General features: G+C 48.4%; 1 protein-coding gene across 1 annotated transcript in view; it reads left to right on the forward strand.

Annotated features, from left to right (window-relative positions):
• The window catches only part of PDCD11 (programmed cell death 11), a 134,714-nt gene that overhangs the window by 113,648 nt on the left and 6,307 nt on the right, over positions 1-14,759 (forward strand). Inside the window, exons 33-34 of the mRNA XM_029610292.1 lie at positions 7,968-8,136; positions 11,311-11,464. Coding sequence (XP_029466152.1) covers positions 7,968-8,136; positions 11,311-11,464 — 323 coding nt within the window. The remainder of the gene's footprint in view (positions 1-7,967; positions 8,137-11,310; positions 11,465-14,759) is intronic.

Raw genomic sequence — 14,759 nt, forward strand, 5'->3', positions numbered from 1 at the left:
GATTCAGGTCCTTGGTTCCTATAGCCCTGCACAATGCTGAATGGGCGTGGAATGGTCGTGTTACGGGACATTTTATTTATTTATTTATTTAACAGTTTTATATACCGAAGTTCTGGTAACAAAGTTACTAATCACTTCGGTTTACATTACAACAATAGATTGACAGTATAAAGAATAATGTCTTACAATGAACAGGGTAAAAAGAACTTGGAAAAAATAAATAATAATAACTTAATAGGAGTAATTATATACAAAGTAGTGGACCGTCCTGGAGATCAAAGTTTTATGATAGAAAAGGTTGGTCCCCTATCCTATTGTGTGAACAATGTATAGATCACGTGCCCAGTGGTGAAGCCCACTTGGAGAGCAAGATATTGGGCAATATATACCTACAAATACGCAGTATACATTCACTCTGGTACTTTGCACACCTTGGCATAAATTCTAAGACTCGAGGATAATATACATATAGAAAGTAATTTATTGCTAATTTGTATAAGTAAATATATCTATTTTCAGTGTTCAGTTCCCCATATCATATGATATGCAAACTAGTGACTTTCTAAATGCCCATAATTTCCTCTCCTCTTACCACTCCCAAAGCGAGGTGTCTTGTAACATGGCTAGGGATGCATGATGCCTCCTTGAAGTTCTCCCTCTACATGGCCTGGCCTCTTCTCTTTCTGGTCACATCTGTGTTGGGGCTGGTTGTGTGCCAAAGCTTTTCTCTCAGGCCCAGTCTTCTATAGAACTCTTCGCACCCAACAAGATTGTATATCTCTCAATTCATTGATCCATCCTTGGCTACAGTCAGTATGTTCGGGTCAGAATATACAGATACCAATAGTTCTCACATCACATGCTGTTTGCTCCCTCTTGTGTGGTAGAGGGGTAGTAAATGGGCTTTTAATCTGAGGCTTTTTGTGAATGCTTTTCCACATTATAGGATACGTCTCCACTTCTTGTTAACATGTAGTCTCTCTTTCAGGTTTCAGCCTAATCAGTATTTGGCAATACTAAAGTTCCAGGCTCATTTCCAATTATGTTCATCAGTCTGTGCTGGCAACCACCAAAGTCCATGTATTTACCTTTCAATAGAAGTCCAGACTTCTCTGCACCTGAAAATGTATTTTAAATATTGTAAAAATCCAGTGGAGACTCCCAATCCACAGCTGGAACGGTCTATTGGGTTTTTACTATTGTAACTTATTTTAGTATATTCTTTTTTCGGTTTGGTTAATGTATATATTTAAATGTCCATTTTCCACGATTCTGAGAGGCTTATGATAGACAAATAGGTCACCCTTCAGGAGTTTCCTAACTTTTTTATCCACTAACTATATTTAATTAATGTTTATTATGTCTTCACCCTAAGCTCTTATAGCACTCATAGCTAGCAATACTGTGAGAGCCCAGGATTTTAATCCCTGTAGAATATTTCCTTTTTCAGCAGATGGCTACAGCCGTCCATCCATGGAATGTAAACCTTTCCTATATCCATTACCATACCAAAACAGTTGATGTCATTAGTGCTGTCTCCCCCTAAGCATGGCATTATATAGGCCTCCAGCACTTAGGATTATGGCTTCATTTACAATGCACTATGGGAGTTTGGGACCATGGGAGGGTTTTGGGGTTTTTTTTCCATTGAAAGCATCTGAAATGTATCAGACTGAGAGATCTAAGAAAAGCGGGTAAGGATTTTTATTTCCTAGCATGTAGCAGATGGACTCAGGACCAATGGGTATTGTGTACTCCTGCTAGCAGTTGGAGACAGATCAGATTTCAATCTGACGTCAGCCCCTAGTATATATACCCCTGCAGGAAGTGCAGCTCTTCAGTATTTTCCATCTCCATAGCAGTTAGGGACTATCTGCATGCTCTCAGAGCATTAGAACCAAATTCAAAGAAGAAAATCCAAATTTAAAGAAGAAACCTACCTGAAGACGAGCCCCGCTCTCCTGTGGTGATACCCTCGGGTCCCTCCCCCAGTTGAGATTCCCAAGGTGATTTCCGTGGTCCCTCGGAGGTAAGCCTCGGTCTGGCGGCCGAATCGCGGCGAGGACCTAGCCCCCGATCCTCGGGCGTGGCTGAGAGGCAGCGGGTGCACCCTCGAGTGCGGCGGTGAAGGTATTTGCCCTCTCCCCCCGCAGCCGGAGACCGCCCGGGACAAAACCGGGAAGCGCCGAAGACAGGGTAAAGTAGAAATCTTCTACTCGAATCCAGTCTCCGAGGTTCGAGGAGGAGCACAGGTCACCGGTGACCAGTGCCACAGGGTTGATCTGCCCTAGCAGGGCCAGGCCCCGGCTATTTCCAAGAGTCTACCCACGTGGAGACTCTCCGAGGGGGTCGCCATATTGCCCGCATGCTCGCCGTCGCCATCGCCATCTTCATCTTGGCCCTATTCGCTGCACCGTTCGCCGTTTGGTCCGAGCGCACATTCGACCTAGGCGCACAAAGCACTTGTGCGCATAGCCTTATATGCGCATCAAACCTTGCGCGCATAAGTTGCACGCACAGAGCCGGGTGCATATCCGGCTGGGCGCACAGCTGCGCGCACAACTTACACACTTTCTTGAGCGCACCGGAGCGCATAAGACTTTACGCGCTGACAGCCATGGCACCTCCAGAAACAGGAATAAAAGCTCAAGGCCTCTGCCCAGCATGCCACATCAGAGCCGCACAAAGCAAGGAGGCTGATGCCCTGTGCACGCAATGCAAGGAGGCCCTGGGAGATCCAGGTCAGGGCCAGTCCCACCCAGGGCCGAGTTCTAGCTCCTCAGGGGGTACCCCGGACCTAGCCATGGAGACCTCCCCTCAGACGGGGACCCCCAAGGAACCAGCGCCCCTCGGCTTTGACCCAGCATCGATCTCATGGGTGGAGTTCTTCAAGGGGATTCACGCCTTCGTTCAAATGCAAACTGAACCCCGGGCTGACCAGCCACATACTCCACCGGAGAACCCTCATGCCCCAGGCCCTTCAAGGCACAGGCTTCCACTACCCTGAAGCCCCACTTTTGGGGACTCTGACATTTCTGAGGAGGAAGCCGAACCCCTAGAAGAGGGGGAGCTCCCCCCGGGGACAGAGCCTCACCGAACCATGAGACGCTTCTTCACAAAGGACGAGCTCCCAGACCTAGTCACCCAATGTCTGATGGAACTCGCTATCCCGGGCCCAGGTACTTCGGGGGAACCTAAACCGAATCCCCTGCTGGAGGGCCTTCGACAGACTTCTCGCCATTTCCCTCTGTTACAAGCAGCATAACAGTTGATTGACCTGGAATGGAATGCATCGGAGTCCACATTCAAAGGGGGACGTGCCTTGGCAGCCCTGTACCCCCTGGACCCGGCAACTAAAGATCTTCTCGCGTGCCCAAGAGCGGATGCCATGGTCTGCGCGGTCTCTAAGTGCACCACTATCCCAGTGGAGGGAGGAGCTGCGCTTAAAGATGCACATAACCGACGTCTGGAGTCCATCCTGAAACAATCATTTGACGTTGCCGCTATGTCCCTACAAATTGTGGCCTGCTGCACCTTGGTGACACGTGCCTGCTTATCACAAACCAGGAACAACACTCCGGGAGAAGACATGGAACCAGCAGTTTCATTCCTTGCGGACGTGGCCTCCAACCTAGTTCGCACAGCGGCCAGAGAGGTGTCCTCGGCGGTGGCAGCCAGGAGGCAACTCTGGCTCCGAAGCTGGTCGGCCGATGCCTCTTCCAAAACACACCTCACAAGGATGCCCTTCAAAGGATCCCTCCTGTTCGGCAGCAAACTAGAGAAACTGGCTGACAAATGGGGCGAGTCCCCATTGCTGCGCCTGCCGGAAGATAAGTCAAAGAGAAACCAGCGACCCTTCCCCAGGTCCTCCAGGGTCAGAAGTTCACAGCGCTTCAATCCTTATAGGAGCAACTATCAAGCCCCCCGCCGTGCGGGCAGGAACCAGTCTTTTTGGACCAAGCACAACAAGAGGGGAACCAGCTCGGGTCCAGGCCCCAGCCGTACCCCACAATGAGATTCAGCCGACCCATCCAAGGGAAGAAGCCCTAGGGGGCAGACTAGCCCTATTCTACCACAGATGGGTTGAGATAACTTCGGACAAGTGGGTCCTAGCCATCATTCAGGAGGGGGTACTACCTGGATTTCCTACAAACCCCTCCGGACAAGTTTGTGGAGTCCCCCTGCCACGACCTCCTCAAGAGGGCGGCAGTGGAAGCTACACTGTCCAGACTACTGGCCCTCGAGGCCATAACCCCAGTACCTCCACAGGAAATAAATACTGGATATTATTCCATTTATTTTATCGTCCCCAAGAAAGAGGGAACATTCAGGCCCATCTTGGACCTCAAGGCGGTCAACCACCACCTCAGGATTCCTCGCTTCCGCATAGAAACCCTACGCTCTGTAATAAGGGCGATACAACCGGGAGAGTTTCTCACATCCCTGGACCTTTCGGAGGCCTACCTACACATACCAATTCATGAGGAACACCAGCGCTACCTACGCTTCAAAGTCCTGGGCCGTCACTACCAGTTCCGGGCACTACCCTTCGGGTTAGCCACAGCACCCCGGACGTTGACCAAGGTAATAGTGGTGGCGGCGGCAACACTGAGGAAGGAAGGAATCCTCATTCACCCTTACCTGGACGATTGGCTGATCAGGGTAAAGTCACCGGAGGAAAGCCGTCAAGCAACCAGCAGAGTCATAACTCTACTGGAGAGCCTAGGATGGGTGGTCAACACAAACAAAAGCTCCCTACAGCCCTCACAGTTGCTGGAATACCTGGGAGTCCGATTCGACACCAAAAGAGGACAAGGTCAGCCTGACCCCCACAAGGAGATCAAAATTGTGGAACCGGCTGCAAACATTGCTGAACGACCCTCGTCCCACACCATGGGATTACCTGCAAGTCCTCGGGCTGATGGCATCCACACTGGAAGTTGTGCCATGGGCGCGAGCCCACATGAGGCCCCTACAGCGCTCACTCCTATCACGGTGGAGCCCACGGTCCCAGAACTACACCGTATGTCTATCACTCCCGAGCAGAGTTCGGACCCAGCTACAGTGGTGTCTACAGGCTAACCACATGTGTTGGGGATCAAGACTATCCTCCCCAACCTGGACCCTGCTCACCACAGATGCCAGTCTACAAGGATGGGGAGCACACTGCGAGGAGTTAACCGCCCAAGGGCAGTGGAACGCGGAAGAGGCGGGATGGAACATCAACCGCCTAGAAGCACAGGCAGTCAGACTAGCCTGTCTGCGGTTCACTCACAGACTTCGAAAAAAAGCGGTCAGAGTAATGTCGGACAACGCCACGACAGTGGCCTACATCAACCGGCAGGGGGGAACCAGGAGCCAACAGGTGTCCCTAGAAATAGACCCCCTGATGGCGTGGGCAGAAGCAAACCTCGAGGAGATCTCCGCCGTCCACATCGCCGGGAAAGACAACATCACGGCAGACTTCCTCAGCAGGGAAAGTCTAGACCCAGGAGAATGGAGGCTGTCATCCGCAGCCTTCAAGATGATAGTAGATCGGTGGGGGACACCGGACATGGACCTTCTGGCAAACAGATCCAACGCCCAAGTATCCAGATACTTCAGCCGCAGACGGGAACCGCAGTCCCAAGGGATCGATGCCCTGGTACAGACCTGTCCACCGGGGACTCTGCTATATGCCTTCCTGCCGTGGCCTCTATTGGGCACAGTCATTCACAAGATACAACTACACAAGGGACTAGTGCTTCTGGTGGCTCCGGACTGGCCAAGAAGACCCTGGTACGCAGACATGAGAAGACTGCTGGCAGGGAACCTCCTAACCCTGCCCCCACACAGGGACCTGCTACAACAAGGTCTGATCCTCCACGAGGACCCAGCTCAATTCTCTCTTACGGTCTGGCCATTGAGAGGGCTCGCCTGAGAGCGCGGATACTCTGGGGCGATAATCGACGCTCCTCCGAGCACACAAGTTCTCCACATCGTTAACGTACATAAGGATCTGGAGAGTATTTGAAGCCTGGTGCGAAGACCACAACATCAAGTCACGCTCATTTAAAGTTCCCGTGATCCTGGAATTCTTATAGGATGGACTACAGAAAGGTCTGTCCTCAATTCCATCAAGGTACAGGTGGCTGCATTGTCATGCTACGGCTCCAAGAGCGAGGGCGACAGCATAGCTTCTCACCCGGACGTGTCACGCTTCCTGAAAGGAGTCAAACATATTCGCCCACCACTAAAGTGGCCGGTACCTCTGTGGAAGCTCAATCTCGTTTTGGACTTCCTAGCGGGATCTGCCTTCAGACCCCTCCGAGGCCTGTCCCCTCCGCCTGTTAACCTTAAAGACTGTGTTCTTGCTGGCAGTGTGTTCAGCCCACCGCATCTCGGAACTACAAGCTCTGTCCTGCCGTGAGCAGGATGGATTCCTCACTCCGGAGTCCATCCAACTATGCACGGTCCCCTCCTTCCTCCCCAAAGTGGTTTTTCACTTCCACCTTAACCAGACCATCTCGCTACCAACAACGGATGGCTTGAAGAAGTCTGAAGAAGACCGTAGTCTACGCCACCTCAACATCGGCAGACTCCTATCCAGATACTTGGAAATGTCGGAACCCATACGAAAGATGGACCACCTTTTTGTCCTCCACAGTGGAAAGAGACAAGGGGAAGCGGCCTCGCGGGCAACCATCACCCGCTGGATCAAGGAAGTCATCAAGGCGGCCTACATAGAAGCTGGCAAGCCACCTCCTCTACAGGTCAAGGCCCATTCTACCAGAGCCCAGGCGGTATTCTGGGCAGAAACTAGAATGCTGTCACCTGCCGAGATCTGCAGGGCGGCTACATGGTCCTCCATCCATACCTTCTCCAGATTCTACCGTCTGGATGTTCAGGCTCGGGAGGACACGGCATTTGCAAGAGCAATACTAAGTGGGTCATGGGCAGCCTCCCACCCGGTTCGGGAGTAGCTTTTATACATCCCATTGGTCCTGAGTCCATCTGCTACATGCTAGGAAATGGAGAAATTACTTACCTGATAATTTCGTTTTCCTTAGTGTAGACAGATGGACTCAGCATCCCACCCTTGGCTGCCGTCACACATGGTCTCAAATGATTCAAGGGTAAGCCATGTTTTCATTACCTAGGGCATCCACCCTGCCGGGTGTCGACGCCTTCTGGTTGAGTACACTGGCGGTCTCCAGCTATAGTCAATCAACCAGTTCCAGTTAATCAAGTTTTAACGTTTAACCAAGTTGCAAAGTTATTCAAGTTAACCAAATTATTAAGTTAATCAGTCAGTCACACATATATCCACAATGCTTTTCGAGGAGAATACTGAAGAGCTGCACTTCCTGCAGGGGTATATATACTAGGGGCTGACATCAGATTGAAATCTGATCCGTCTCCAACTGCTAGCAGGAGTACACTATACCCATTGGTCCTGAGTCCATCTGTCTACACTAAGGAAAACGAAATTATCAGGTCAGTACGGTAATTTCTTCATTATAGGCTGTATAAATGTACAATGTTGCCTTCTCTTTGACAGGACTGAGAACTCTGAGCATGTTCTGATAGGTTAGTACATATAGGGAGGAATAAACCAGCAAGCTCCAGTCCCCCTCTCGAGGAGGGTGGAGTCTGACACGTTTATAGTGCCGGAAAGGTAGAGTCTGGCAACCCAATATAGGATTGGGGGAGCAAAGTTGCTGCACTTTGTTTGAGGTATCATAAGTACCTTAATCATTCTTTTATCAATGGTAAAAATTATGATTACCAGTACTGAAGCATAAATGACAAAAAAAAAATAAAATTCAGAATTACAGAAAAATAAAAATATAATCCAAACATCTTTTGCTTCTGCTGACTCCTGGCAGTGCATAGAGTTAAGTCCTGTCGCACAGGATGAATTAATGAGCGGGTGCTCTGTTTGTGCATGGCATTAATTATGTTGCTTTATGGATGCTTTTCTCAAGGGAGGAGCAGGAGAAACTGAATGTGTGGGTTGCTCTGCTGAATCTGGAAAACATGTACGGAACAGAGGACGCCTTAATGAAGGTCTTTGGAAGAGCCGTTCAATACAGCGAGCCCCTAAAAGTCTTCCAGCAGCTAGCAGAGATATACACCCAGTCAGAGAAGTACAAGGTAAGGAGGCATCCATACGTAATGAACAAGGAGAACGGGCCTGCTGGAGAGCGACCTTCAAGTGTCTCTGTACATTGAAATGATATTGGTGGCTTCTCCTCATCCCGTGCGGGTCAAAAGCTCCCATATTGGTGAAGTTGCATGGTTTACATGAATACATCTGTCCAGAAATCTAAACTTGTGACTGATCCACCAGCCCAGCAATCAGCCATAGTTCCCTATACATAGCTGGATCAGTCCAGACAGCTGGGTTTTGCCTCCCCTCCAGCAGATGGAGACAGAAGTTTTTGACTGACACTGCCCTTAAGTTGAGGTGCCACCTGCATTCCGTCAGTATTTCTCTGTCTCCAGCAGATGGTGGAGGTGCAAACTCCTGCAGTCTGAAGTTAAAAAAAAAAAAAAAAAAGAATTTCTTAGAAGACGAGTCTACTGCCTCCCAGGGGGTTGCTAGGTCCCGGTGGGACCATCCCCCTTGGTATTAGAGGCATTCAAGCAGAGGGTTGGAGACTGGGTAGCTCAACCCCCCCCCACCCCCATTCTGGCAGTCGCACCCAGGGTGATACCGGGAAGCCCAGCTCTCTCACCCTGCCGGGGGACATTGAGAGCCCGCAGCCAAAAACTGCCCAATGAAGTCAGGTCGATCCACTCCTCGCAGTCAGCGATCGGAGGCAGGGTCTCTCGCTTTTATGAGGAGTGGACCAAGATTACCTCTGATCAGTGGGTTCTGGAGGTAGTAAGGGACGGTTATGCCTTAGAATTTTCTTGCCCGATCAGGCAGGCCTTTCTGGAGTCGCACTGTCTTTCCCAAAGCAAGCATGTAGCGATAGAGGAGAAGCTTCAAAGATAGTCTAGAGGCTATAGTCCCAGTCCCACTTTGCAAACAAGGTCAGGGAAGGTACTCCATTTGTTTTGTAGTTCCAAAAAAGATCACTTTTCGCCCCATATTGGATCTACAAAAGGTAAATCGGAGTTTGTGGGTACCACGTTTCCGGATGGAGGCGTTGCGTATGGTAATTTCGGTGGTCCGAAAGGGAGAGTTCCTGGAGTCTCTGGATCTCACCAAGGCCTCTGTGCACATTCCCATTCAGAAAGACCACCAGAAGTTTCGCCAGTTCAAGATGCTAGTTCAGAATTTTCAGTTTCGGGCCCTTCCTTTTGGGTTAGCCATAGCTCCTCGAACCTTCACAAAGGTGATGGTGGTGGTAGCTGCGGCCTTGAGAAGGGAGGGGGTTTTTGGTGCATCCCTATCTGGACGATTGGCTCATCTGGGCGAAGACGCAGAAGGAGTGCTCACGATCGGTGCACCGAGTGATGTCGCTTCTGGACTTCATGGGCTGGATAATCAATTTGACAAAGAGTCACTTGGTGCCTTCTCAATCCCTGGAGTACTTGGGGGCTCGATTCAATACCCTGAAGGGCAGAGTGTTCCTGACAGCCGACAGGGTAGCCAAGCTGCAGGGTCAGATAAGTCACCTGCTCCATCTCCCTGTACTGAAGGTCTGGGATTACTTGCAGGTCCTGGGCTCAATGGCCTTGACGATGGAGCTGGTTCCATGGGTGTCTGCTCACATGTGCCCGCTGCAGAAGGCATTATCTCGCTGGAATCCCCTGTCGGAACAGTACTTTCTTTCCCTTGCCTCTTCTGAGGGAGGCCAGGTCCATCCTAGCGTGGTGGATGGACCTGGCCTCCCTTTTTCCAAATTGCTCCCCTGGCCGGGGAGCAATTTGGAAAAAGGAATGGCCCTCGAAGTCCCGGATTGGGTGGTGGTGACCACGGATGCCAGTCTCAGGGGCTGTGGAGCAGTGTGTCTAGGCAGGTCGGCTCAGAGCAGTCCTGGTCCATCAATTGTTTGGAGATGCAGGCAAATCTTCTTTGGCCCGCTGGCTGAAGGAAACTATTAGCTCGGCATATATTTGTAAGGGCTTTGCGGTTCCAGTAGGTCCTAAAGTTCGTTCCACTCAAGCACAAGCAGCTTCTTGGGCTGAGAGTTAGGGTCTCCCCAGGAGAAATATAGGGCCACTGTTTGGTCCTTGCTTCGTACTTTCAGCAAGCATTACCGATGGGATGTGCGCGTGCCAGAGGCTACATCATTCGTTGAGAGTGGGCCTTTCAGGTTCCCGCCCGATGTAGGGTTGCTTTGGTACATCCCACTTGTTTGGACGGATCTGGGGGGTATGTTCAGGAAAGGGAAATTGGTTCTTACCTGCTAATTTTCGGTCCTCTAATACCACAGATCAGTCTAGAGGCCCACCCTTGGCGTTGCTGCCGAAAGATGCTTGTCCTGCTGCTATGCCAGTGCATTTAGAAGATTTTGTTTCAAATTGTTCATTCTCTGGAGTTTTCAAAGTTAACTGGTACTTCAGTTGGTGGCTATCCAGTTCAATCCATCCTGGGGGTGTTTAGTTCATCCTGTTCTAAATTATCTTGGCTTGGGTACAGGTCAATACTGAAGGGACTGCAAGTGGCACTCTTGGATATGTAGTAGTGTCCCAAAGGTTTGTCCTCTGCCTCCATCTGCTGGTAGGGATGAATAAACCCACTTGTCTGGAGTGATCTGTGTTATTACAGGAAAGAAAATTAGTAGATAAAAACCAATTTTCCTATATATGAAGCTCAAAGGAGGTAAACTAGGAATCACACAATATTTCTTTCCAGAAAGGGTTGCGGATCCATGGAACACCCTCCCAGTGGAGGTGGTAAAGGTAAAAACAGTAACAGTGTTCAAAGTGGTCTGGCATAAGCACAGAGGATCCTGAATTGTGAAGAAATGAATGGAAAGTGAGAGATCAATTGGGATCTATGACATTGCACTAGGAAGTTAACTTAGCAGAATGGATGGCCCTTTCTGTCCTGATCTGCTGTCATATTCTCTGCTGCTCTCTAATCTTGCTCTTGCTCTCTAATCTTGCTCTAATCTTGAGTTCTCCCTCTCTCTTTCTCTCTAATCTCTCTCTGACCTGGGGAGTGAGTCACAGGAGTTTGAGAAACATGCTGGTATGGGCTAAAGTGTCTTAATATGGGTCATTAAAAAACACAGGTGGGGGGGACCAGTGTATGGTGGTATCTTACTGTAGATGTTATATTGTGTTATATTTAAATCCTAAGGATTGCCCAATATAGCTTATGTTTCGTTTGTATCCTTTTTTTTTTCCATTTTTTTTTTTCCTCTGTAGCAAGCAGATGACTTATACAACACAATGTTGAAGCGCTTCCGCCAAGAGAAGTCCGTGTGGTTGAAGTACGCTACCTTCCTTTTAAAGCAAGGACAGACAGAAGCTGCTCACAGACTCCTGCAGCGTGCCCTCAATTGCCTGCCAGACAAAGAACGTAAGCACTGCTCCCTTGGTACTGCAGGGATTGCCATTGCTATCCGCAGCGCTCTGAATAAGCTGCTTTTGTTTCCTCTGCGTGCAACTCTTGGGCTTTCAAGAAAACTCTCTCTGCAGACAGGTGCTACATGCGATGCAGAATGTGCAATGGATGATTCTTTTTGATTACTGATGTCTGATCTGCGGTGCTGTCTGGTTGCAACAGAGTTGGACTGATATGACTATTTTGGTCCTGGAGGAAACGAGGATCTTTGTAGATTAATACCCTTTTAAAGGACCAACAAGAATGATCTTGTAATATATGAACTTTTGAGACTTCATAGGTCTCTTGTTCAGATATGATCTGTAGAGCTGGTGAGGGAGCTAATTTTGAAGTTGCAAACATCTGGTCCTTTTGCGGACGTTGCCATGTTGTGTACTACATGAACAAATTAATAGAGGGTTGTACAGCCAACCAAAGTGTGTCCTGAGCATGAATGCAGGCATGAACAGGGGCCCAGAGAGTAAAGGAAACAGTAGACCTGAAGAGGATAATACAGATAAATCAGAAGATAAAGGCTGAAAAAGTACAGAGTTTAAACACAGGCAGGAGAGAGAAGGGGAGGGGGGCATGCAGGGAGGGTTAAACTCTGACACTTTGTCCTGCCGTTTCCCTCAGAGGTTAAGATTCCTTACTTGCCTAGTCCAATTGGTTGTCTTTTTTGTTTGCTGGTTTCAAAGGGCTTGAAACTGGAATTTCGTTCTATCGACCAAATCAGGTGAGGTCAAACTTTCATTGCTGGATGGTGGGAGGCAGAATCTAATTTGGATTCTGATGTGGCTGTTTTGAGTGTGCAGAACACAACTACACAGAGATGTAGAAACAAATGTCCTGGATTTCTGTTCTAATGTCCTGGGAGCCAGAGAGTACTTTCTTTCAAAATTGTTGATTGTTAAGGAAATTATTTCCTCGCTGGAAATTAAAATGATGGCAGTCTTTTAAATGGCATGCTTTTTCCTTGGAAACCTTGGTGCATGTATGGTGAGTTGCATGCATGTTCTTAATTTCGTGAGTTGTGAATGGTTAATCTTGGAGCCATGTGCAATATTTTCACATTTGTTTTACATTTCACATTTGTTTTACTGAAGTAAAATAAAATATACTTGTTTTACTGAAGTAAAACAAGTATTAATTGAAAGTGTGTTTACTTGTGGGGGTTTTTTTTGTTTTGTTTTGTGGTGACAGACTACTTACCCCAGATGTTTCACGCAAGTTTTTAGGTTGCCTATTTTCATGGCAAGTCATTTATCTCTTTGGCTTCATGCCGAGCTGACTCTGCACTTGATTTTGTTGATTTAATAAACAGTTGTGATTATAAGTTTACGTAGCCCTGGCAGAATTTGTGAGATGTGTAGCATTTTAAGGAAACATGAGTGATCAGACAAAACACGTCTGTTATTTTTAATGTGTTTCAATTGAAACTATTATGCATCACAGAATAGCATAATCATTAAACAAACCATAGCAATAAAGGAAATAAAATGGTCCTGTTCAAAAGTTTGCATACCCTTAAATATTTGGGCTGATAATATACACTCAAGCTGTTATTTGCAGGTTGAGATGGCAGTGAAGGGTAGGTAGCCTCACCTGTGCCTTGTTTGATTGTAATTAGTGTCTGTATATAAATATTTTATTTTTATTTAAAGCTTTTCTATACTGACTTTCGTGATACAAATCAAATCGGTTTACAGGGAAATAGTCAATGAGTTTCTTAGCTCTTGAGAAAGCCTTGTGCGTTTCATCCAGGGCTGCACTGACTTTGGATACTGAAGCATGGGGAAAGCAAAAGAACTGTCAAAAGATCTGCGAGCAAAAGTAGTTCAACTTTATAAATCAGGAAAAAGATATAAAAAGATATCCAAAGATTTGAAAATGCTAATTCCCTGTATGTACCCAGATCAGTCCAGACTCCTGGGTTTTGCTTCCCCTCCAGCAGATGGAGACAGAGAGGTTTTGACCGATTCTGCCCTGTATCCCAAGGTGCCACCTAAGTCCGTCAGTATTTCTCTGTCTCCAGCAGATGGTGGAGGTGCAAAACCTACAGCCTGTTCTAGTGACTTAGTGCAGGTGGTAATCTAGACAGATAATTAGCATTTAGTAAAAAAAAAAAAAAAAAAGGAATTATTCTTAAGATATTCATACAAAAAGGACCAGAGTGGAGACAGTCTTCAGCCTCCCAGGGGGTTGCTAAGTCCTGAGGGGATCATCCCCCCTGGTTATAGAGGCAGCGTCTTCTCGACCTCTGAGCAATTGCACCTGTGCCTCCGTCACAACAACAAAAGGGCATCTACTCCATCTACTTTGTCGTACCAAAAAAAGAGGGGACCTTTTGGCCTGTTCTCGATTTAAGGCGGGTCAACAAATGTCTTCGGATACCCCGCTTCCAAATGGAGACACTGCGGTCCATCATTGCTTCAGTTCGACAGGGGGAGTTTCTAGCATCCCTAGATCTGATGGAGGTGTATTTAGACATCGCAATCCGGGCCGACCACCAGAAGTTCCTGAGGTTTGCGATCCTGGGACATCATTACAGTTTTAGGCTCTGCCTTTCGGCCTTGCTACAGCACCCAGGACATTCACCAAGATTATGATGGTGGTGGTGGCGCAACTACGCAAGGAAGGATTCTTGGTACATCTGTATTTGGACGACTGGCTGATTCGAGCAAAATCAGAAGCGCTTTGCCACTCAGCGATCCACCGCGTGCTTCAGCTATTATGAGCGCTCGGATGGGTTGTCAACCTTGCCAAGAGTCGTCTAATTCCCTCCCAGTCTTTGGAATTTCTTTGAGGTCTTGGCTGTCAGGGTCAGGGCGACAATCTGCAGCAGTCTCATGCAGCGGGCAAGCCTTAGGTGGATGCAACAATTGCTTAGCACCCAGGACCTCCCGTTTGCAGAGGCAGAGCAGGCAGAATGCTTGGAGGGCGCCATTGCCTATGGCGCGGATGCCCTTTATGATTTGCTTCTCGTACAGACCAAAGCTATGGTTTCCGTGATTTCAGCCAGATACCTACTCTGGCTGCGCAACTGGTCCGCGGATTCTTCGTTGAAGGCTCAACTGGGCACACTTCCTTTTAAGGACAAGTTGCTTTTTGGCGAGGCCCTGGAACAGCTTATTAAATCCTTGGGCGAGAACAAGGTCCATAAGCTACCTGAGGACCGCCCCAAACAGGCAAAGTCTTTCTTCCCGACTCGTACTCGCTTCTGGGGGCAGCGCCGATATGGCAACAGGGCGTGAAGTTCCTATCCCAGAGG

The sequence above is a fragment of the Rhinatrema bivittatum genome, chromosome 7, assembly GCF_901001135.1.
Source record: "Rhinatrema bivittatum chromosome 7, aRhiBiv1.1, whole genome shotgun sequence".
Taxonomy (NCBI): domain Eukaryota; kingdom Metazoa; phylum Chordata; class Amphibia; order Gymnophiona; family Rhinatrematidae; genus Rhinatrema; species Rhinatrema bivittatum.